At 40.3% G+C, this 24,981-nt stretch overlaps 1 protein-coding gene across 2 annotated transcripts in view; it reads left to right on the top strand.

The window, feature by feature from the left end:
* The window catches only part of LOC124619850 (probable phospholipid-transporting ATPase IIB), a 194,053-nt gene that overhangs the window by 105,351 nt on the left and 63,721 nt on the right, over positions 1-24,981 (top strand). For both annotated transcript variants that reach the window (XM_047146460.1, XM_047146461.1), the window contains 2 exons: positions 11,627-11,788; positions 22,304-22,480. In XM_047146460.1, coding sequence (XP_047002416.1) covers positions 11,627-11,788; positions 22,304-22,480 — 339 coding nt within the window. The remainder of the gene's footprint in view (positions 1-11,626; positions 11,789-22,303; positions 22,481-24,981) is intronic.

Genomic DNA, 24,981 nt, shown 5'->3' with positions numbered 1-24,981 from the left:
AAGCGACTAGCGCGAGGTTTGGTGTTCTCGTAAAGATAAGTTATTTTAGATTATAAAACACATAGATTAGTACTGATTACGTGGTAAATAAGTGTATTAGTATGCCGTTTAAGTGTACCATTAAAGGTTTCATTTCTCATTACGTAATATAGCAGAAAACGCGAAAAGACCGTACAGTCGTATTTTCTGTTTACGTTCTGCTGCAGCAAATCTATAGAATTTCGTTTAGTTGTTCCTTGCTCTCTCCAGCAATTTAACTTAGCGTACCTCTTCATTATTTAACTAGCATTTCCGGAAAGTAGCGTAAAGTTTAACTTGTTGTTTCAGAAACTTTGCACTTTTGTTTTTGTTTACACACAGTTGCGTATAGGCCAAATTTGTGTAACCATATTTTCGTGTTTATCTGTAATTTAACTGACTTATTCTTAATAAATTATTACGTTTATCATGAGTGAAAAGTGCTTGACTTGCCGTAGAATTGTTAGGTCGGGGCTTTGGTGTGATGGGTGCTGTAGTTTTTTCCATGTGGGTGACTGTAGTGGCGTGGGAATAGGGGAAGTAAATGAGACTCATCAGTGGTTTTGTAGGATTTGTAGTAGAGATAGGAAGATACTGGAACAGGAGGGGAAAATTGCTGCCCTTCAGGCTGAGTTAGACAAGGCCAGGGGAGATCTTGACAGGTTAAGGAGGGAGAAGGGTAAAGAGAGGTGGGAAGTGGCAACAGGCAACAGGAGGAACAGGCCTAGAACTTTGTCTGACAGCTTTATGGTGAATGTGGAAAATAGATTTGACCTGTTGCTTCAGTTAGAAGCTGGTGAGCCTCAAGCAGTTGCAGGTGTAGACAGGGCACAACAAACTTTCAGCAGCAAATTGAAAAGTAAGAATGTAGGGAAATCAGTAAAGAGAAAGAAAGTGTTGTTGTTAGGTAGTTCCCATGGAAGAGGTGTTGGCCAACTCTTGCAGGATGAACTAGGATCAGAATACCAGGTCACCAATTTTTTTAAACCTAGTGCTGGTCTGGAGCAGGTGACAGAGGATTTAGGATCACTTTGCAAAGATTTCACTAAGGAAGACACCGTGGTTATAGTGGGTGGGGCAGGTAACAGTATTGACAGAGATCCTGGGTACAGCATAGAGTGTGACCTGGCAAAGATTGCATCAGCATCGAGGCATACCAGTGTTGAGTTTGTATCTGTTCTTGGGCGCCATGACCGACCTCATTTGAACTCTTCTGTCAAGAGAGTTAATTTGAAGCTGGAACGGCTGCTCATGTCGGGTGCGGGGTCACACATTGGTGTGGTTCATGTTGATTCTGTCAGTAGGTGGGATTATACTAGGCATGGCCTTCACCTCAACAGGAAGGGGAAGGGTAAATTGGCTGGGGAAATAGCAGGAAAGTTAAAGGGGGGAGGCACTGTCATGAGTGGTAAAATACCAGTGGTTATAGGATTCAGAAAAGACCCTTTTTTAGGGTAGGGAGGACAGAAAGAAAACAAATTTTAAGAGAGGTTAGAACTGAGACAAACCTTCAGTTTGAGAAAGAAATCAAAAAACATAATTCCAGCTTATTACATCAACATAAACAGCCATTGGTTAAGAATTTTCAACTGTCAGCAGATATTTTAACTCCATCCAATTTTAAGTCAGTCAATGTGAAATGTCAGCTATCTTTATTGCATCAAAATATTCGAGGACTGAGAAATAAAATTAATGAATTAACTATCTGCATAGATGAATTAGAGTCTTCAAACCCAGCTGACATAATCTGCCTCTCTGAACATCATGTGACCACTGGTATAGAACTTTTAAGTGTTACAGGGTTTAGGTTAGCATCTCACTATTGTAGATCAGAAATGGAGAAAGGAGGAGTTGCCACATTCATCAGGAACTGTCATAAATTTAAGAACATAGACATTCATAAATTTTGCCTAGAACAGCATATGGAAGCATGTGCAACAGAATTAGAATTTCACAAAAAATCTTTCATAATATTAAGTGTATATCGAGCACCTGCAGGTAACTTTAATCTGTTTGTAAACCACCTTGAAGCTGTACTGGCCCATTTAACAACCAAAAACAAAGAAATAGTGGTTGCTGGTGATTTCAATGTAGATTTCCTTAAAGACTCTCCCAATAAGAACCTATTTGAGTTAGTAACACTATCATTCAACTTAATTCCCACAGTAAAGTTCCCCACTAGGATAACCACTTGCTCACAAACAGCCATTGATAATATCTTTATAGAAAAGTCAAATGAACAAAATTATATTACAAAACCAATAGTCAATGGCCTCTCAGACCATGACATGCAGTTCCTTCTGTTAAATGTTAATACTGAACAAGATATAAAATCTGTTAAATCTGAGCTCAAGAGGGTAATCAGTAAGCCAAAAATTGATTATTTTAGGACACTCCTCAGAGACATTCACTGGACTGATGTTTACAGTGCTCATGGCATGAATGAAAAATATAACATTTTTGCTAATAAAGTGCTTACCTTATTTGAACACTGCTTTCCCCCAAAACTTACCAAGGTTAGAGCAAAGTCTACAAAGAAGCCATGGATTACTCGAGGAATAGGGGTATCTTGTAAAACAAAAAGAAAACTGTATCTGTCAATCCGAAACATTTCCAATGTTGATGCTATAGCACATTATAAGAAATACTGCAAAATATTAAAGACTGTAATACGGATGTCAAAGCAAATATATTACAAGGAAAAGATAGTCATATCAGATAACAAAATAAAGACAATATGGGATATAGTGAAGGAGGAGACCGGTAGAACCAGACATGAAGAGGAACAAATAGCATTAAGAGTAAATGATGCATTGGTGACAGATGTGTATAGTGTTGCAGAACTTTTTAACAAACATTTTATAACTGTTACTGAAAAGATGGGGTTGTCAGGTTCGGTAGATGCTGCTATGGATTACCTTAGACCAGACATTTCAAGTAACTTCCATAATATGAATTTGACCCTCACTACCCCAACAGAAATAATGTCCATCATAAAATCTTTAAAATCAAAAACATCTAGTGGGTATGATGAAATATCAACAAAGTTAATTAAAGAATGTGATTCTGAGCTAAGTAACATATTAAGCTATCTGTGTAACCAGTCGTTTATCAGTGGAATATTTCCCGAATGGCTGAAATATGCTGAAGTTAAGCCACTGTTTAAGAAGGGAGATAAAGAAATAGCATCAAATTTCCGTCCAATTTCACTGTTGCCAGCATTCTCAAAAATTTTCGAAAAAGTAATGTACAGTCGTCTTTATAACCATCTTATCTCAAATAACATACTGTCAAAGTCACAGTTTGGATTTCTAAAAGGTTCTGATATTGAGAAGGCTATCTACACTTACAGTGAAAATGTACTTAATTCATTAGACAAAAAATTGCAGGCAACTGGTATATTTTGTGATCTGTCAAAGGCATTTGACTGTGTAAATCACAATATCCTTTTAAGTAAACTAGAATATTATAGTGTAACAGGAAATGCTGCAAAATGGTTCAAATCTTATATCTCTGGCAGGAAACAAAGGGTGTTATTAGGAAAGAGACATGTATCAAGCTATCAGGCATCATCCAACTGGGAACTAATTACATGTGGGGTCCCACAAGGTTCCATTTTGGGGCCCTTACTTTTTCTTGTGTATATCAATGACCTTTCATCAGTAACATTACCAGATGCCAAGTTTGTTTTGTTTGCTGATGATACAAACATTGCAATAAATAGCAAATCAAGTGTAGTCTTAGAAAGATCAGCCAATAAAATATTTGTAGACATTAATCACTGGTTCCTAGCCAATTCTTTGTCACTAAACTTTGAAAAAACACACTACATGCAGTTCAGAACTTGTAAGGGGTGTCCCAAGAGTATATGTCTAACATATGATGACAAGAAGATAGAAGAAGTGGACGGTGTTAAATTCTTGGGATTACAGCTTGATAATAAATTCAACTGGGAGGAGCACACCACAGAACTGCTGAAGCGTCTTAACAAATCTCTGTTTGCAATGCGAATTTTGTCAGACATAGGGGATATAAAAATGAAAAAGCTGGCATACTATGCTTACTTTCATTCCATAATGTCATATGGGATTATTTTCTGGGGTAATTCATCAAGCCAAGCTAAAGTTTTCCGGGCACAAAAACGTGCAGTAAGAATTATATGTGGTGTGAACTCAAGAACATCCTGCAGAAGCCTGTTTAGGGAACTAGGGATACTAACTACAGCTTCCCAATATATTTATTCCTTAATGAAATTTGTCATTAAAAATATATCACTTTTTCAAACCAATAGCTCAATTCATGGAATCAATACTAGAAATAAGAATAATCTTCACAAGGATTTAAAGTCACTTAGTCTTGTACAAAAAGGTGTGCATTATTCAGGAACACACATTTTCAATAACTTGCCAGCAGCCATAAAAAGCTTAACAACCAATGAAATTCAGTTTAAGAGAAGCCTAAAGGATTTATTGGTGGCCAACTCCTTCTACTCCATTGATGAATTTCTGAGGAAAACCAACTGATTTGTATATAAGTACAACATATCTTCTGCACAATTTCAGTGCAGTAATGTGTTCACTGAAAATTTGTGTGTGTGTGTGTGTGTGTGTGTGTGTGTAAGTATAATCTAACTTCTGCACCATTTCAGTGCAGTAATGTGTTCATTGTAAATAAGTATTACAGTAGTTGTATTACATGTTTCTTACCTTATAAATAAATAAAAAACTTTTTTATTTTAAATTCAGTGCAATAGTATTTGTAAAATGACTCTTAGTGTTCATTAAAAAATGACGATCATTCCACTTGGGACCTGTGGAATGGTACATTAGCTTATTTGTTTTAGTTTAAATATTTGTCATGTATTGTTGTTTTTCTGACATGTTCCACATCCTGGAGGACCTCCTCACTACGGATCAATTGGAATGAAAGTAAATCTAATCTAATCTAATCTTCCATTTTCGATTTTTACTGTTTCCTAAGTCACGGACCGGGCACTAATGACCATAGCAGTTTTGTGCCCTAAAACCAAAACAAACAAAAAAAAAAAAAAAAAAAAAAGAACATGGGTGTAGGCTGACTGACCTGTGTAAGGGAGATGGGGACTTGTTACCCTCACAGCGCTCTTCACCTATCAGGTGTTTGAGGTTTCCTCATGCTCGCTGCCTCCTACTACACTTGTAGTGTCTGCACTGTAGATACCATGCTGAGTTTCTTCATATAAAGTGCAAGTAGTTATTTTCTGTCCTACTTCGCCCCCATGAACCGTGGACCTTGCCGTTGGTGGGGAGGCTTGCACGCCTCAGCAATACAGATAGCCGTACCGTAGGTGCAACCACAACGGAGGGGTATCTGTTGAGAGGCCAGACAAACGTGTGGTTCCTGAAGAGGGGCAGCAGCCTTTTCAGTAGTTGCAAGGGCAACAGTCTGGATGATTGGCTGATCTGGCCTTGTAACAATAACCAAAACGGCCTTGCTGTGCTGGTACTGCGAACGGCTGAAAGCAAGGGGAAACTTCAGCCGTAATTTTTCCCGAGGGCATGCAGCTTTACTGTATGATTAAATGATGATGACGTCCTCTTGGGTAAAATATTCCGGAGGTAAAATAGTCCCCCATTCGGATCTCCGGGCGGGGACTACTCAAGAGGATGTCGTTATCAGGAGAAAGAAAACTGGCGTTCTACGGATCGGAGTGTGGAATGTCAGATCCCTTAATCGGGCAGGTAGGTTAGAAAATTTGAAAAGGGAAATGGATAGGTTAAAGTTAGATATAGTGGGAATTAGTGAAGTTCGGTGGCAGGAGGAACAAGACTTCTGGTCAGGTGACTACAGGGTTATAAACACAAAGTCAAATAGGGGTTATGCAGGAGTAGGTTTAATAATGAATAGGAAAATAGGAATGCGGGTAAGCTACTGCAAACAGCTTAGTGAACGCATTATTGTGGCCAAGATAGATACGAAGCCCACACCTACTACAGTAGTACAAGTTTATATGCCAACTAGCTCTGCAGATGACGAAGAAATTGAAGAAATATATGATGAAATAAAAGAAATTATTCAGATAGTGAAGGGAGATGAAAATTTAATAGTCATGGGTGACTGGAATTCGAGTGTAGGAAAAGGGAGAGAAGGAAATGTAGTAGGTGAATATGGATTGGGGCTAAGAAATGAAAGAGGAAGCCGCCTGGTAGAATTTTGCACAGAGCGCAACTTAATCATAGCTAACACTTGGTTTAAGAATCATGATAGAAGGTTGTATACATGGAAGAACCCTGGAGATACTAAAAGGTATCAGATAGATTATATAATGGTAAGACAGAGATTTAGGAACCAGGTTTTAAATTGTAAGACATTTCCAGGGGCAGATGCGGACTCTGACCACCATCTATTGGTTATGACCTGTAGATTAAAACTTAAGAAACTGCAAAAAGGTGGGAATTTAAGGAGATGGGACATGGATAAACCGAAAGAACCAGAGGTTGTACAGAGTTTCAGGGAGAGCATAAGGGAACAATTGACAGGAATGGGGGAAAGAAATACAGTAGAAGAAGAATGGGTAGCTTTGAGGGATGAAGTAGTGAAGGCAGCAGAGGATCAAGTAGGTAAAAAGACGAGGGCTAGTAGAAATCCTTGGGTAACAGAAGAAATATTGAATTTAATTGATGAAAGGAGAAAATATAAAAATGCAGTAAATGAAGCAGGCAAAAAGGAATACAAACGTCTCAAAAATGAGATCGACAGGAAGTGCAAAATGGCTAAGCAGGGATGGCTAGAGGACAAATGTAAGGATGTAGAGGCTTATCTCACTAGGGGTAAGATAGATACTGCCTACAGGAAAATTAAAGAGACCTTTGGAGATAAGAGAACCACTTGTATGAACATCAAGAGCTCTGATGGAAACCCAGTTCTAAGCAAAGAAGGGAAAGCAGAAAGGTGGAAGGAGAATATAGAGGGTCTATACAAGGGCGATGTACTTGAGGACAATATTATGGAAATGGAAGAGGATGTAGATGAAGATGAAATGGGAGATACGATACTGCGTGAAGAGTTTGACAGAGCACTGAAAGACCTGAGTCGAAACAAGGCCCCCGGAGTAGACAACATTCCACTGGAACTACTGATGGCCTTGGGAGAGCCAGTCCTGACAAAACTCTACCATCTGGTGAGCAAGATGTATGAAACAGGCGAAATACCCTCAGACTTCAAGAAGAATATAATAATTCCAATCCCAAAGAAAGCAGGTGTTGACAGATGTGAGAATTACCGAACAATCAGTTTAATAAGCCACAGCTGCAAAATACTAACACGAATTCTTTACAGACGAATGGAAAAACTAGTAGAAGCCGACCTCGGGGAGGATCAGTTTGGATTCTGTAGAAATACTGGAACACGTGAGGCAATACTGACCTTACGACTTATCTTAGAAGAAAGATTAAGGAAAGGCAAACCTACGTTTCTAGCATTTGTAGACTTAGAGAAAGCTTTTGACAATGTTGACTGGAATACTCTCTTTCAAATTCTAACGGTGGCAGGGGTAAAATACAGGGAGCGAAAGGCTATTTACAATTTGTACAGAAACCAGATGGCAGTTATAAGAGTCGAGGGGCACGAAAGGGAAGCAGTGGTTGGGAAGGGAGTAAGACAGGGTTGTAGCCTCTCCCCGATGTTATTCAATCTGTATATTGAGCAAGCAGTAAAGGAAACAAAAGAAAAATTCGGAGTAGGTATTAAAATCCATGGAGAAGAAATAAAAACTTTGAGGTTCGCCGATGACATTGTAATTCTGTCAGACACAGCAAAGGACTTGGAAGAGCAGTGGAACGGAATGGATGGTGTCTTGAAGGGAGGATATAAGATGAACATCAACAAAGGCAAAACGAGGATAATGGAATGTAGTCTAATTAAGTCGGGTGATACTGAGGGAATTAGATTAGGAAATGAGACATATAAAGTAGTAAAGGAGTTTTGCTATTTGGGGAGCAAAATAACTGATGATGGTCGAAGTAGAGAGGATATAAAATGTAGACTGGCAATGGCAAGGAAAGCGTTTCTCAAGAAGAGAAATTTGTTAACATCGAGTATAGATTTAAGTGCGAGGAAGTCATTTCTGAAAGTATTTGTATGGAGTGTAGCCATGTATGGAAGTGAAACATGGACGGTAAATAGTTTGGACAAGAAGAGAATAGAAGCTTTCGAAATGTGGTGCTACAGAAGAATGCTGAAGATTAGATGGGTAAATCACATAACTAATGAGGAGGTACTGAATAGGATTGGGGAGAAGAGGAGTTTGTGGCACAACTTGACCAGAAGAAGGGATCCGTTGGTAGGACATGTTCTGAGGCATCAAGGGATCACCAATTTAGTATTGGAGGGCAGCGTGGAGGGTAAAAATCGTAGGGGGGAGACCAAGAGATGAATACACTAAGCAGATTCAGAAGGATGTAGGTTGCAGTAGGTACTGGAAGATGAAGCAGCTTGCTCAGGATAGAATAGCATGGAGAGCTGCATCAAACCAGTCTCAGGACTGAAGACCACAACAACAACAATTTTGATTTAACTCCAAATTCTCTAATGATCTTATCTATTGTTTCTCTGTCTGTTTAATCAAATTCTTTCTTGAAATAAATAAATGATACTGTTATTGGTTCTCTGGTTAACATTCAATGGCGAATTATTGTTTTTAAGTTAAAAATTTGTTCTGCACAGGATCTTCTCTTTCGAAACCCACCCTGATATTCTCCCAGTTGTTTGTCTATAGTATCTACCACTCTGTTCAGGACATTTTTTGATAATATTTTGTATGCCACTGGCAGATGTGACACTCCTCTGTAATTATTGACATTTTTTTTTGTCTCCCTTTTCATGTGTTGGGTGGATTATTGCTGTTTTCCATTCAACTGGAATCTTTTCAGTTTTCCATATGTTCTCAAGAAGCAGTTGTAGATCCTTTATGATTCTTGGTTCTGACCACTGCAATAATTCTGCTGTAATGGAGTCTTCACCACTTGCTTTATTATTTTTGAGTGTTTTGATGGCTTCATGAATTTCTATCTCTGTTGGTGGGAAATCTTCCTCTGGGTTTTGAGGTGCCGCTGGAAATTCTAATTTATCTGTTGGAACTGGACAGTTTAATAGATGTTCAAAAAATTTTGCTAAAATTTCACAATTTCACTTGTTATTTAATACCATTTTGCCATTTTCATCATTGAAACAAATACTTGGCACCTGATATCCTTTAAGTATGTGTTTAAAAGTTTGGTAAAAATTTCTAGTATTATTTTTGGTGAAATTTTCTTCTATTTCAATAAGCTGAGAATTTTCAAAGTTTCTTTTGATTTTCCAGATTATTTTTGATGTTTCTTTTCTTTGTTGACTGAATTGTTCAAGGTCTTACTCTTTTTTCGAACGTCTTCCTTTTCTCCATTTTTGAATTCTGTGTATTAGTGCTTTGTCACACTCCTCAATCCACCATGTCTTCTTTTTATACTTGGTCAATCCTGAAGTTTTCTCTGCTGCTTGAGTTATTTGCATCTGAAGTTCACGCCAATCACCTTCTTTACTTGTCTCAGTTTCTTCTCTAAATTTTTATATATTTTCTATTGTAATATTAGCTGTAGTGGTGTTGTATCTGATCACTTTCTTGGTCATCTTTTTTTGTTTTAGATGGGAGAAATTTTATTTTAATCTTAGAGATATAATGATCTGGGTCGAATTCCCCATTTCTGACTATTTTACCATTCATAATTTCCGTGATATACCTTTTAGATATGGCTACATGATCCAGTTGAAATTCTCGTAGGTTTGAATTTGGATGTCTCCAAGTTTTGGCTTTTCTTGGTAGTTTGCAGAAATGTGTGGACATGAGTTTTAACTGGAACATTTTACACATATTGATCAGTCTTTCACCATTTCTGTTTATTTTCCTTCCCAATTCGCACATTGAAGTCACCAAGAAGTATTTTAACAATCTTTTTAGGTATGATAGAAATTTCAGATTCTAAAAGATCCCAGAATTGATTTACTTTCTCCAGATTTCTTCTGTTGTCTGCGTTTATAGGTGCATGACAGTTTGAGTGTGTAACTTTTATTCTTGCACTTTATTGTTAACACAGATATTCTTTCTGAATTCGATCTAAATTCTGTTAAACTGTCTAAGGTTTTTCTGTTTACATAAAATTCTGTTCCAAACATCAGCATGTTTTTCATTATTCTCACTGCTGGTTTCCCTTTATAAGTTCTATAATGTTGTGTATCAACTATATTCTCACCTAAGAATCGTGTTCCCTGGACTGCTATAATTTGTATATCGTTCTTCTGCAAAAATAATTCATATTCCTTTTGTTTCCCAGTTATCAGAAGAGAATTTACGTTTAACGTTCCAAAGTAGTACTTCTTCTTGAACTGAATTTTGGAAGGCTTTTCAATATATGCCATCTCTTCTTCATCACAAATGTTGGGACTCCCAGAATCCTAGGTCCCATTGCATTACATGATGTAACAGTGGATTCCTCATCATTTTACCACCTGGGGTAGAGCATCCATTGTGCGAACTTTCCATTTTGCGACTTGAAGCTGTAAATTGTAAAGAGTTGGGAATCTGAAGTCATCCCTGAATCCCCAAAGTAAGACCAGGTTGTTAGCCTGGAATATTACTTATTCAACCACCACTAACATGTGGAAGAGACACTGTCGGGGCACCACCACTAACATATGGAACCGTCGTGCCCTCTGTCCACTTTGGCCTTGGACAAGAGGGTGCCTCTTCCACCAGCTCCACCGTACCGAAGTCCATCTTCTCCGCCTATGCTGCCATTGAAGTCTTCACCGTATCCCTGGTAAGGGGCCGTCACTAGGTAGTATCACCCAGGCCAGGTGAACCACGGTTTTTTAATCCCGTAACCATTTACAAAAAAAGTTGCTTGTTTCACCAAACTAGGTGCTTGTTACACCAACGTAGGTTCTGATTTCTCTCAAAATAGACACAAATTTTGTTAAAAATAAATGCTGCATTTTCAGATCCCTACAGATATAGATTTGGAGGCATGTAATGAAAATAATCATTTGGGATAGGTTTAAACTGTGTGTTATGTCCGAATTGATGACAGATAACCCAAATTTGTTGCTATGAAACAGTGACTGGGCTACTGTTTCTACTTCATAACTTTACTCAGATGTTTGTACCTTCCACTTCATTGGAAAAATATGCTCTGGTCCTGGCATGGTACACTGCTCTAATGTTTCACTAAACTAGAATAGAATGCTTCTTGAAATATGCATTAATGCAGATTGTAGTGACAGTAAGCATATAGTATATGGAAAAAAAAGTATTTTTCATTTCTTGGCTGGGGTGGAACATGTAGAGTTACAGGAGTTAGCTTAGTTGTACTGTGAAATTGAGTATTAACTCATCTGCAATTGTTAAATCTAGTGTGCATTATTAAAGAGTTATCAGTTATAAGAAGCAAAACTGTTTATCTTATCACTTCCTTACACACACAATTCTTGTTCATTGAAATTTGTGGAATTGTAATTTTTTTTTTTTTTTCATGTTTGCAGGTGTGTTATTCATATAACATATGATATTCTCAGTTTGTGTATGATCTCTGTTTAGGTTGCATTGGTGCGATGGACTGAGCAAGTGGGACTGGCTCTTGTTCGTAGAGATCTTGTAAGCATGCAGCTAAGAACACCAAGTGGTCACATCTTTTCATACTCTATTTTGCAAATCTTCCCATTCACATCAGAAACCAAACGGATGGGTGTAATAGTTAAGGTAAGAAATTCAAAATGTAGAACAGTTTTGTGTTAAGTGTTGATAAAGCAGTTTGCCTCTATTTATCTTATCAACTATAAAGGCCTTGGAATAGGAATTATCAGCAAATTTGTGCTAATGAATATAACTTAACGACTGTTCAGTATAACACACACACACACACACACACACACACACACACACACACACACACACCATGGACTTTGCTGTTGTAGGGTGGCATGCATACCTCAGCAATAGAGGTAGCTGAACCATTGGTGTAACTATGTCAAAAGGTGTCTGTGTAAAGAGACCAGACTAATGTATAGTTTCTGAAGGGGCAATGGCATTTCACTAGTTACAGGGCCAACTGTCCAGTTAGTCATTAATGTATCCTTGTAATGTTAGCCTTGCACACAACCGAACAATAATGGATAACTTCTAGAGATAAAATAGTGAAATCATCCCAACAAAAATACATTGAAAAGACAAATCTCAGTGGAAGTCCTTTGATAACACTTGAGATTAAATTTAATCGATGAAAGAGGAACATAGAAATGCAGCAAATGAAGCAGGGAACAAGGAATACAGATGCATAAAAAATGAGATTGACTTCAAAGCAAAGTGGCAAAGCAGAAACAACGCAAAATGGCTAGAAGTGAATAGAAAGCTGTACAGGTAGAAGTATGAGTAGTAATAGTGAAGGTAAATGTTTTGTAAAAGAACATTAAAGTAACTTCTGGAGGAAAGAGAAGCTACTTTATAAATTTCAAGTGTTGAGATAGCAAGTGTGTACTAAGCAAATAAGGGAAGACTGAAAGATGGAAGAAATATACAGGGTGGTCCATTGATAGCGACCGGGCCAAATATCTCATGAAATAAGCATCAAACGAAAAAACTACAAAGAACGAAACTCGTCTAGCTTGAAGGGGGAAACCAGATGGCGCTATGGTTGGCCCGCTAGATGGTGTTGCCATAGGTCAAACGGATATCAACTGCGTTTTTAAAAATAGTGACCCCCATTTTTTTATTACATATTCGTGTAGTGCGTAAAGAAATATGAATGTTTTAGTTGGACCATTTTTTTTGCTTTGTGATGGATGGCGCTGTAATAGTCGCAAATGTACAAGTACGTGGTATCACGTAACATTCTGCCTGTGCGGACGGTATTTGCTTCGTGATACATTACCCATGTTAAAATGGAGCATTTACCAATTGCAGAAAAGGTTGATATCGTGTTGATGTGTGGCTATTGTGATCAAAATGCCCAACGGGCATGTGCTATGTATGCTGCTTGGTATCCTGAATGACCTCATCCAAGTGTCCAGACAGTTCGCTGGATAGTTACGTTATTTAAGGAAACAGGAAGTGTTCAGCCAAGGAAAAATCCGTAATAGCCACGACAAGTGGAATATCAGCGACCTTGGCGGGTTAATGTATGGTGCAGCATTGTGGAAGGAAGGATAATTGGCCCCCATTTTATCGATGGCAATCTAAATGGTGCGATGTATGCTGATATCCTTCATAATGTTCTACCGATGTTGCTACAAGATGTTTCGCTGGATGACAGAATGGCAATGTACTTCCATCATGATGGATGTCCGGCACATAGCTCGCGTGCAGTTGAAGCGGTATTGAATAGCATATTTCATGACAGGTGGATTGGTCGTCGAAGCACGTTCACCGGGTCTGACATCCCCGGATTTCTTTCTGTGGGGGAAGTTAAAGGATATTTGCTATCGTGATCCACCGACAACACCTGACAACATGCGTCAGCGCATTGTCAGTGCATGTGTGAACATTACAGAAGGTGAACTACCCTCTGTTGAGAGGAATGTTGTTACACATATTGCCAAGTGCATTGAGGTTGACGGACATTTTGAGCATTTATTGCATTAAAGTTGTATTTACAGGTAATCATGCTGTAACAGCATGCATTCTCAGAAATGATAAGTTAATAAAGGTACATGTATCACATTGGAACAACTGAAATAAAAGCTCAAACGTACCTGCACTCTGTATTTTAATTTAAAAAACTTACCTCTTACCAACAGTTTGTCTAAAATTGTGAGCCATATGTTTGTGACTATTACAGCGTCATCTATAAGAAAGCGAAAAAAGTGGTCCAACTAAAACATTCATATTTCTTTACATACTACACGAATATGTAATAAAAAATATGGGTTCCTATTTTTAAAAAAACGCAGTTGATATCCATTTGACCTATGGCAGCACCATCTAGTGCACCAACCATAGTGCCATCTGGTTTCCCCCTTCAAGCTAGACAAGTTTCGTTCTTTGTAGGTTTTTCATTTGACACTTATTTTGTGAGATATTTGGCTCGGTCAAGATCAATGGACCACCCTGTATAGTGGGGCCATATAAAGCAAGGAAAATTGAAGACTTTATTTTAGAAAGGGAAGAGGAAATGGATAAGATAATTGCTTTGAGAATTCGATAGACCACTGAAAGACTTAAGTTGAAACAAGATACTCATTGAGAGAAGTGGCCATTATGAAACTGTTCGAACCCCCCCCCCCCCCCCCCCCCCCCCAACTTTCTTTTGACTGGCTTCTATGCTGCCCTCTGCAACTTCCTCTCATATGCCAATATCTCCATCTCAGAGTAGAGCTGACACCCTACATCATCAATTATTTATGGGATATATTCACAGTTTTTGCCTACCACAGATTTTTCTGGCATCATAAAAGTTATTTCATAATGTTGTAACATATGTCCTGTCACCCTCTCTGTCCTTCCCATTACCTCCTAGGCCCACTGTGGAGTTTAACGTGCGACGGGAACTTTCCCAATAAGCCCAGTGAACAGCCTTCTCATGGGAGCTGCTGTTCTTCCATTGTGGATCAGGTGACAAGTGCTTGTCCTTAACAAGGTGATCCATCTCTTGCAGTAGCAGCCTATATTAGGGTTTACAATTGCAGTCCTTGTCTGGTCCCTTCTCAGTGACCTCGGGTGTGTCCTCTACCACTGTTCCTCCGGGGCCACTCATGTCACCTCCAAGGTCCACGCTTTGGCCACAACTTCATCAGGGCGTATTGCAATGTCCAAAACACTCAGTTCATACTGAGGCCCTCTACCACCAAATTTTCTCTATTCTCAGCGAGTTCCAGTGCTCAGAAATAGCTTATGCTCATGGCTTGATGGTCGGCAGTTGCGTGAGCTTCTCTTATGCTCAAAATTGTTCAAATGCCTCTGAGCACTATGGGACTTAACTTCCGTGGTCATCAGTCCCCTACAACTTAGAACTACTTAAACCTAACTAACCTAAGGACATCACACACATCCATGCCCGAGGCAGGATTCGAACCTGCGACCGTAGCAGTTCCGCGGTTCCGGACTGCGCGCCTAGAACCACTAGACCACTGCGGCCGGCTCTTATGCTCATGTTGGACGTGCTGAACATTGCTCTTTGCCAATGGCTGCAGTGTTTTCACTGCAGAGCCGCTAATCATCTTTCACACTCTTGAGCATGTCCACTCGTGTACAGGTGACTCCTTCCTCATTTGTAGTGACTCCTTAAGCAGCCTGCAAGCTCGTGACCACTGCATCCCCTGCCACCCTCTGGTAATGAATATCCAGGAGTCTATTTATGCACTCAAAAACCGTGGCCGTTGGGTGGCCTTCATCTGGATCCCAGGACATATCAGGATCCCGGGAAATGAACTTCCTGATGGACTGGCCAAATAGGCTACCAGTAAACCGACCCTAGACATTGGCACATTGGGCACAGATCTCCAATCGGTCTTATGCCGTAAAGTTTTCGGTATCTGGGATACTGAATGGCACACCCTCAGTACACCAATTAAACTATGTGTTGTCAAGGAGACAATGAATTTGTGGCGGTCATCCATGGGAGCCACTCACAGGGTCTCTGTTGTTCTTTGCCAGCTCCATGTCAGCCATACTTGGCTGATGCATGGTCACCTCCTCCATTGCAAGGACACACCTCAGTGTCGCTGTGATTCCCACTTGACTGTGGTCCACATCTTGTTGGACTGCCCAATTTTAGCCACCCTTAGGTGGACTATTAACCTTCCTGCCACATTACCTGTGGTGTTAGGAGACAGTGCCTCAATGGATGACCTAGTTATACATTCTATTTGTGAACAGGTTTTTTGTCACTCAATCTAAGGGTGGGTATCTGGTCCTCTCCCAGGCCTCCATCTTTCTTCAATTTTAACTCTGCCTCACTCTTTCTTTGCTTTTTGTTTGCTTGTTCATCTTTTCCCTATCTGTGTGTCTTGTCTTGGCTTTTAGGTTGAAGATTTTAGTGTGTTGCAGAGTGGCTGGCTCAGCCTTTTCTATTCTTGCGATCAGCCAGCCCAGGCCATCTGCTATATTATTTTAATATCTTTTACCACTTTTTTTTCCTTTTATTGCATGTTTTCCCCTTTTGGCTTTCTTCTTTTGTTTTCTGTTAGTTTTCCGCCTTTTTTACTTTCCCAGACACTTTTGGGGACTGTTTTTAATGTGAGACCTGTTGTAATGAGGAAACATGGGCTGATGACCCTATACTTTGGTCCCTTTCTCTCCAAACCAACCAACCCTCCTATGCCAGTCTGGTTATGGACTGTGTAGAAGAAACCTTCTTGTCCTCCAATACCACAAATTCCTTGTCTGGTTCAGATTCATTGATGATATCTTCCTGAGCTGGATCCTTGGTCGAGACACCCTGTTTTCATTTCTGCACAGCCTCAACAGCTCCCCCATCCACTTCACCTGATCCTCCTCAGCTCAGCATGCCACATTACTGGACATTGACCTCCATGTGTCTGACGGCTCCATCCATAATTATGTCCATATCTAGCCCATTAACCATTAACAGTACCTGGATTTTGACAGCAGTCATCCCTTCTACACCAAAAACTTGGTCCCATATCGTCTGGCCACCTATGGACAGTGTATGTGCTATGATGAGAATTCCCTTGCACAATACGCTGAAGGTCTCGCAAAAACCTTTACAGATGGTCACTATCCTCCAGACCTACAACCTAGACTACAGATGGATTTCCTATGCCATATCCTCACACAACACCCCTCACTGTCCTGCTTGGCCCCCCATCCCTAACCAACTGCGAAGGAGACACCCCTCCCCCCCCCCCCCCCACACACACACACAAATCACCCATTGTCATGCCTGACTTGAGCAACTGAACCATGTTCTTCACCAAGGCGTTGTCTGCCCATCATTGTACCTGGAAATGGAGGACATTGTATCTACAATATTTACCACCCCTCCCGAAGTCATATTGCACTGCCCACCCTATCTACATAAATCATGGTTCTCCGTATCCCACTCCCACTCCAAACCCCTTGCCATAGGGGTCACATCCCTGTGAAAGACCCTGGTGCAAGACCTGCCCAACTCACCCAACCAGCATATACTACATTAGTCCTATCACACAGTTCACTCTTGCTCTAGACCTGTCACAGGCTTATGCATTCATCAGAGACGGAGCCATCTGTGTAAGCAGTCATGTCACATAGCAGTTCTGCTGCAATTGCTGCACTGCATTTTGTGTGGACATGACCACCAATCAGTTATCCACCAAGGTGAATGGCAACTGCCAAGCTGTAGCCAAAAACACAGATGACCACCCAGTGGCAGAACACATTCCTAGCCACAACAGCTAGAGTTCAGTGGCTGCTTCACAACTTGTGCCATCTGGATACCCCCCCTCCCCTCTCCATGCACCAACTCTTCTGAACAGTGTAGATAGGAGTTATTCCCACCAACACATCCTTTGTTCCCATAAACCTCCTGGCCTCAGTCTCCACTTACCTACTGCATCCACATACCAACAGTCTCCCCTTCCTCTGTCCTATCAACCTTTCCCAGTTCACTCCCCTACATTGTCGCCATCGTGTGACACCATGAATCAACATTTCTATTATTCCGTGAGTTGTCTCCTTTACTTCTAAATTATTTGCATCCTTCATCTTGTCTGCCTACTTCATATATTCCTTTTCTCATGATTTCTGCAGGGAACCTTCGCATTTCTTACATAATAACTTCACTTAGTTTCAGCATCCTTCTGTAACACTTCATCTCAGAAGATTCAGTTTTGTTCTTAGTGATTTTTCCCATTGTCCATGATTCACTTCCATAGAATGCTGTAACCCAGATATATATTTTCAGAAATTTATCCTCAAATTATGGAGAATTTGTCTTTACCAGTGATGGTCTGCTTCTTTTGTTACCCTAGCTTCAACTGCCACGTTTTCCTTCCTAGATGGCAGAATTCCTTCACTTGGTGTACTACATGGTCCCTAATTTAGATGCTGAGTTTACTGGTAGTCACATTTCTGCTACCCCTCAATACTTTCATCTTCATTGGGCTTACTCCTAGTCCATATTCTGCGCTCATTAGGCTGCTGACTCCCTTCGAGAGGTCCTGTAAGTTTTCCTCACTTTCAGCAGGATAACAATGTCATCCATAATATCCTTTCACCCTTAATTTTAATCCAACTCCTGAACTCTTTCATTTTTATTGGCATCATTGCTTCTTTGATATGAAAGATGCACAGTAGGAAAGAAAGAGTGCATCTCTGTCTCACACCTGTTATTATGCGAGAACTTCATTCTTGTTCTTCCATTCATATTGTTCTCTTTCGGTTCTTGTATATGTTTTGTATTACTTGCCTTTCCCTGTAACTTATTTTTCTAAGGATATTATATACTATCCGTCTTTCCCTATAACTTATAACTATTTTCCTGAGGATTTAAAAATCTCGTCTAAGAAAGCCACAATTTCCTTTTCCATTCTTCTGTATATTATCTTTGTAGGCAACAGTTTAGATGCATGTGTAGTAACCACAACCGATAGTGGCAACGCCTCGGGCTGCGGATCGGAGCCGCCAGGCGGGGAAGCCGCCAGGCGGTGGAGCACGCACCACCGAGTAAACACAGGACGAGTCGGACGACAGACCGACGACAACTGACAACGGCCGACCACGACCGACTGTGAGCGACACGACAAGGAAGAGATAAACAACGGAGGCTTGTGGAAATCACAACACCGAACACCAAACGTAAATCCACTCGGAACCAGAGCCGGGCAAATGTCAACAATGAGCAACGACCAGAACGCAGTACCGCCGAGATAGAAACGAAATCCAGAGCGAGTACCAGACTGGCTGGACTAGGGCAGAGCGGCTCCCTATATACGAAACCGGAGGGAGCGGCTATCGTCCGCTGTCTGCACGTGGCTTAGCGGTGGCGCCCTCGCTGCGCGGAATAACCGCCGCGGAGGCGGAGCCCTCTACGGGCTGACCACGTCTATTTGTTCTGCCGCGTGTTCAACTTCCGCGGCGGAAGGTACTAGAGCATGAGCTTTCAAACTGATTGTGCAGTTGTTCTTGCATTTATCAACTTTCTTTTTTCTTTGGGGTTTTGTGGATTATATTAATCTGATAGTATGTCTCCAGTCTCATAGATTCCACTCTCTAACTAAAATAATTGTTTCGTTGCAACTTTCTTTAATGACTTTATAATTTCAAAAGGGATGTTATCCATATCTGCTGCCCTTGCTGGATTGCAACATTCCAAAGCTGTGTCAGACTCTTATACTTGTGTGGGCTGCATTATGTCTCTCCAAATCAACACCTAGTCTTCTCTGCCAGAAGTTTATCCACTTTGTAAGGGTCTTCTCTGTACATTTGCACTCTCCTCTGTCAGTAGTAATTATTTGCATTCAATTACTTTAATACTGCTTGATGCTGTTCAGCTGACTGTATCAAGAGATAACACTCACATCACATATTTGACCCTAAGTTTGCGGCATTCATTAAATAAAATAAAATAAAAACGACATTGGACTGTGGGTCCACATCTTCCATAAATTCATTTCTTCACACATTGCAACTGGATGGAAGGCCATGCCTCCTTCTTCAGCTGAGTAACCAGAGCATTCCATTTGATACTTCTCCTAGCATCCAGAAGTAGTTAAGAGCTTCTGTGCCCGAGGTACCACTTTGCAGGCACGGCTAGTGTTTATATTTCTCCATATGTTATTTGGCCGACCTCTAGCTATTACTTCCGTGTAATACTAAAAACTTACAACCATTAAACTGCATCAAAACAAATCCAAAAAGCAGTTCAAAATTTGTGTTCTATTGTTATTCAACTATGCATTAAGAACAATGTTGAATTTCTTCTCATGAACAGTATTTCTAATTAATCCAGCAAGTCCAGTTTTCTCCCTTCCTTTTTGATGTGCAGGATTTAGAGTCATTTATGCCATTTCAGAAGTGACCTGTTTCATACATACTAACTGTCCTCTGTATTTAACAGTAGAATATGTTTCCACTCTTAATGTTCATGCTTTAGCTTTTAACTTCTCCAAAAGCTATTTTCTCTTTACTATGTGCCGAGCCTTTCTTATCGACTGTCATTATGTTTGTGGTTTCTTCAAATTTTCCTGCAGCTACGTTGCCTCAGCTTCCCTGCACTACTTATAGATTTTATTCCCAAGTGATTTGACTTACATTGCTGTATTCCTTTCTTTTCGTGAACATTTTTTATATTTCCTGCTTCCTTGTGAATGAATTGAAATATTTATTCTGTTATCCGAGGTTTCTTTGCAGTTACTTACCTTATACCTATATTTGTTTGTATAACTTCTATTATTGCTCTATTTAAAACTGTCTGTTCATTTACAACTGAACTTCTTACTGTGGTATTCAATATAGTCTTGTCCAAAACCTCAGACAACACCATACCTACATTTAAGTACCACTTCCTTACGAATGTGTGTCTCTTCCTTGATGCAGCTTACAATCCAGTACCTGATTTGTTATGTTTTGTCTCACTAAGATGTAATCCATCCGCTATCTTCCCGTGTCTCAGGTCTTTTCAAGAATACCACCTCCTCATATCGTTCTTGAACAGTGCGTTTGCTATTGCTAGGAACGAGAAAATTTTGCATAAATGGTAATGTGATCAATAACACGAAATGGGTTTTATGACATGAAATGTTGCAAAATTTGATATTTTCCCCTTTCCCATGTGAATTTGAAAATTATGCCAATAACAGTTTTATTTTATGTGCAGAAGGTAGAGAATGGGACTGTTAATTCATCTGGCTTTATAGAATAAGACCAACAAGATATTTTAGTTTTCAAAATTTTAGACATGCGTGTCGTGGCTGCCACGTAATAGGTAAAAAAAATTCTGGTCTCCAGAGAATTACTCCATAAAAAAGTGATTGAGAAGGGACTGAGTCAGAGGTGTAGCCTATCCACCATTTTGAACAAGCAGTAAAGAAAACTAATGAGAAATTTGGAGAGCGAGCTACCATTCAGGAAGGAAAAAGCAAAAGCTTTGGAGTTCTCCAGTGAGTGCTGTAATTCTGTCAGACAGCAAAAGACTTGCTAGGTTGGCTAAAGTGAATAGATAGTATCTTAAAAAGAGGTCATTGGCTGAAACACCAAAAAAAGTAAAACAGGGGTAATGGAGTTTAGTCTAATTACATCAGGAAATGTTGGGGAAATTAGATTAATAAATTGGATACCAAAAGTAGTAAACAAGTTTTGCTACTTTTTCACCAAGAAACTGGTGTTGGTAGAAGTAAAAAATATAAAATGTAGACTGACAACTCTCTTTTCTGAAAAGACAAATACGTTAACATAAAATAAAAATGTAAGTGTTACAAAGCCTGTTCTGAAAGTATTGTCTGGAACACAGCCCAACATGGAAGAAAACATGAATTCTTTTAACAATAGAGCAGCCTCCAGTACTCAGCATCATGCTAAAAGCATGAAGATGTAAACTCCTGCATGTCTCACCTACAATATCCATAATGCATAAGCTCTACAGTCAGCATTAATATAACATCTGAAACAGCCGACTTTTACTTATTGGTAGGTACTCAATGACATTCTCAAAATATGACGACGTATTGCACTTAACTTTATTAAATACATAGCAGAAGTTCTTAGGTATGGTGCTCTCTCGCCGCTGCCGCCTCCCCCCCCCCCCCCCCCCCCCCCTCACACACACATTGCACAGTGACAGCAATTGAAACATCATCAGCTGTTGTCGTGGAGGTTGCTGACAATGTTCTCTTTGACCTATCTTGACCATCACAATACAATAATTTGTTCTCCGTGACTTTTCGGTTAGGTGTTGGAAGGATATCATTTGCTTATTATAAACATTTTTCCTTTAAATTATGGGATGCCGTTACATTTTAGTAAGTGTACTTCTGACAAAAAATGGAAAGTAATCTGATAGTGGAATGTTAGGAATTGTGGGAACGTTAACTGTGGCATTCTGCTGCAGTTACTTCACCCAAGAAAACAGTAAAGAAGGTAAAAAGGTAGAGCAAGTGGCAGACTGATGTTTCAGATTATTTGGATTGTCTGTAACTACTTAATGTTGTCTTTGCTAATTCTAAGCATCCTGTCACCAACGAGACCATTTCCTCTTTTGTTCAGCACAGGAAATGTGTACAATGATAGTTCATATGTTTGAAGTGCTGATGTGAATTAAATATGGAATATATTTTGTTACAGGAAAATCAGACAGGAGAAATAACATTTTATCTCAAAGGCGCAGATGTGGTAATGTCCTCAATAGTCCAATATAACGATTGGCTGGAGGAAGAATGTGGAAACATGGCACGAGAAGGTCTCAGAACATTGGTGGTTGCCAAGAAAACCTTAACAGAAGAGCAATACCTTGACTTTGAGGTGAGTACATCTCTTGCATTTTTGAAATTTGGTGCTAGAGGAGATTGTTGAAGGTAAGTTTGGTAGATCAGACAATGTACAAAGAGCTACTGAATTAAACTGGGCAAACATAAAAATTACAGCAAACCAGAGTAAAAGAAGGGATTGATTGATAGGATATATCCTGAGGTGTCAGGAATCATCAGTTTGGTAACAGAAGGAATTGGAGGAGGGGGGGGGGGGGGGGGGGGGGGGGGGGGGTTAACCATCGTAGAGGGAAACAATGGCTTGAGTACAGTAAGCAGGTTCAAATGGATGTAGGAGTTTCGGAGAGATGAAAATACTTTCGTGGGGTAGATAGTGTGGAGAGCTGCATCAAACCAGTCATAGCAGCAACAACAACAGATGACAACAACAGAAGCAGAAATGTATTTCTATATTACAGTCAGTGCTTCATTTACATTTTAATATGAGACACACCACTGTCATCTTTTTTCTGGATAAAAGACATTTTCCACAGACACATTATATCACATTATCAACAACACACACAAAATCTCGCACTGGCTGCTCCAACTCCTTCTTCCCCCACACTGAACTGAGGTTGTTTTCATAGTCACTAATGTCATAGCACAAATCTGACAGGATAGTAGCACATGCTTTGTCTGTTTGGAAGACTCCAGTTTTTTGGAAGCAGTCAGGGATGGTGAACTTACTAATCACCATCCATGCTTTAGCTACAAAATGCAGACCACCACAAATTAAAACTTTTGTGGAGACTGGGTCCTTCCCATTTAATAAATTTACATTTTTGAGAATATTATGAAAAGGAATGATTGCTACTTGTCGTACAGCAGATACGTTGAATTGCAGACAGGCACAACAAAAAAGCTACTAAAGCTTTCAGCTGGAAGCCGTCCTTCTGAACTAGACAACATGCACATACATATTCATGCAAAGCAGCTCACACACACATGGCTACTGTGTCTGGATGTCGAGGCCAGACTGCGAGCAACTGTGCATCGTGAGAGAAGCATTCTGGGTGTTTGTGATAGCATACAAGGACAAGATGGAGAGACTATAGGGCAGCTACGTGCAGTCGGGAGGTTAGATGGAGGATAAGGGGAGTGGAAAATGAGAGAAGTAAAAAGACTGTGGGCATGCTTGTGGAATGATAGCTTCACAGCCCATGCCATCTGGATCTGTCCTACCAAAAACAGTTGCACAGGTGGGAACTCTCCCTGCAATATATGCTATATTCCCATAACCCTCCTGGCTAGTCATTGTCCTTCACCCACCTATCCTCTTCCCTGTTGCCACTGCAGCACTACACAACCTTCTATTCCAGAAGTGCAACCTCAGTCATTTCACTTCTGTACTTTTCTGCTCCCTACTACCCACTCCGCTGTCCTCTGTCAAATCTTCCAACTGCACCTAGCTGCCATACCCTCTCTGCACCTTGTCCCTGTATGCTCCCAAATTAGAAGGCGGCCTTCTGGCTGAAAGCTCAGGTATTTAGTAGTCTTTTTGTTGTACCTGTCTGCGACTCATCTCTGCCATATGGCATATCCTTTTCGTAATACAATCGTTATTCCATCATGAATTTTCCAATGTGTAAATTTACATTTGTAGTGAACACTGGGCAACATTTACAAAGAGGAGAATTGTACTGCTATAGGCTTCCATTCTTGCATCAGTGCTGTGCAAGTGTTTTCAAAGGTTCTGAAGTCATCCACTATTCTCTGGTTTGCACTGTAGTTAGTGGCTGCTATGGATCTCTCCATATGCCCTCCAACCCTCGAACACACCTCATCAGGGAGTGGTAGTTGAATGTCAAACAAGTTATCACTTACCAATCTGGATACACCTGCCAAACAGAGTAGTACCTGAGAGAAAGCCACAATGATTGGTGTTTAGTAGGACAGACAGGACATTTTACAGCCAGTTTGCTGTGTTTGAATACCTTGACTTCATTCAGGAATGGGTGGATCATATTACCGAAATAATCCACCATGCCACTGAAGCATTGCTTGTGCAGTTTTCAACTCAGCTGAAAACACATCCTGTATGTTGGTGAAGCAACAAATGTCACTCTGGAATCAGGGCCAAGCTGGTGGCTGCCAACTGCAGAGAGCCTTTCGGGTAGTGAGGACAAAATATCGCCAAATTATTAGAGAGAGCAAACAGGGATTGTGGCAGCAGTTCCTAACGAAGGTTAGTCGCTGTCCTCACTCATCCAGCACCTTCCCTGCTCCATTCCAGCACTACACAGCCGTCATTGCACCACCACACCCAGGCTTTTTAATTATTTTATTTTTTTATTTATTTCTCTCCTTTTCTGCTGCTTCCCCCCTCCCCCCCCCCCCCCCCCCCTTCTCCACCTCTCCCCAGCTCACCACCCAACCTGAAGCACTTCACTGTCTGTCATCCCCACCATACTATCTCTCCCCTTCCCCGCCCCAGCCTCCTCCTTTCCCCCACCCAGTCACCACACCCATCATGCACTGGTGCTGCTGCTCTGC

The sequence above is a fragment of the Schistocerca americana genome, chromosome 6 (assembly GCF_021461395.2).
Source record: "Schistocerca americana isolate TAMUIC-IGC-003095 chromosome 6, iqSchAmer2.1, whole genome shotgun sequence".
Taxonomy (NCBI): Eukaryota; Metazoa; Arthropoda; class Insecta; order Orthoptera; family Acrididae; genus Schistocerca; species Schistocerca americana.
The sequence above is the reverse complement of the archived record's forward strand: the minus strand, read 5'-3'. Positions and strand labels throughout refer to the sequence as shown.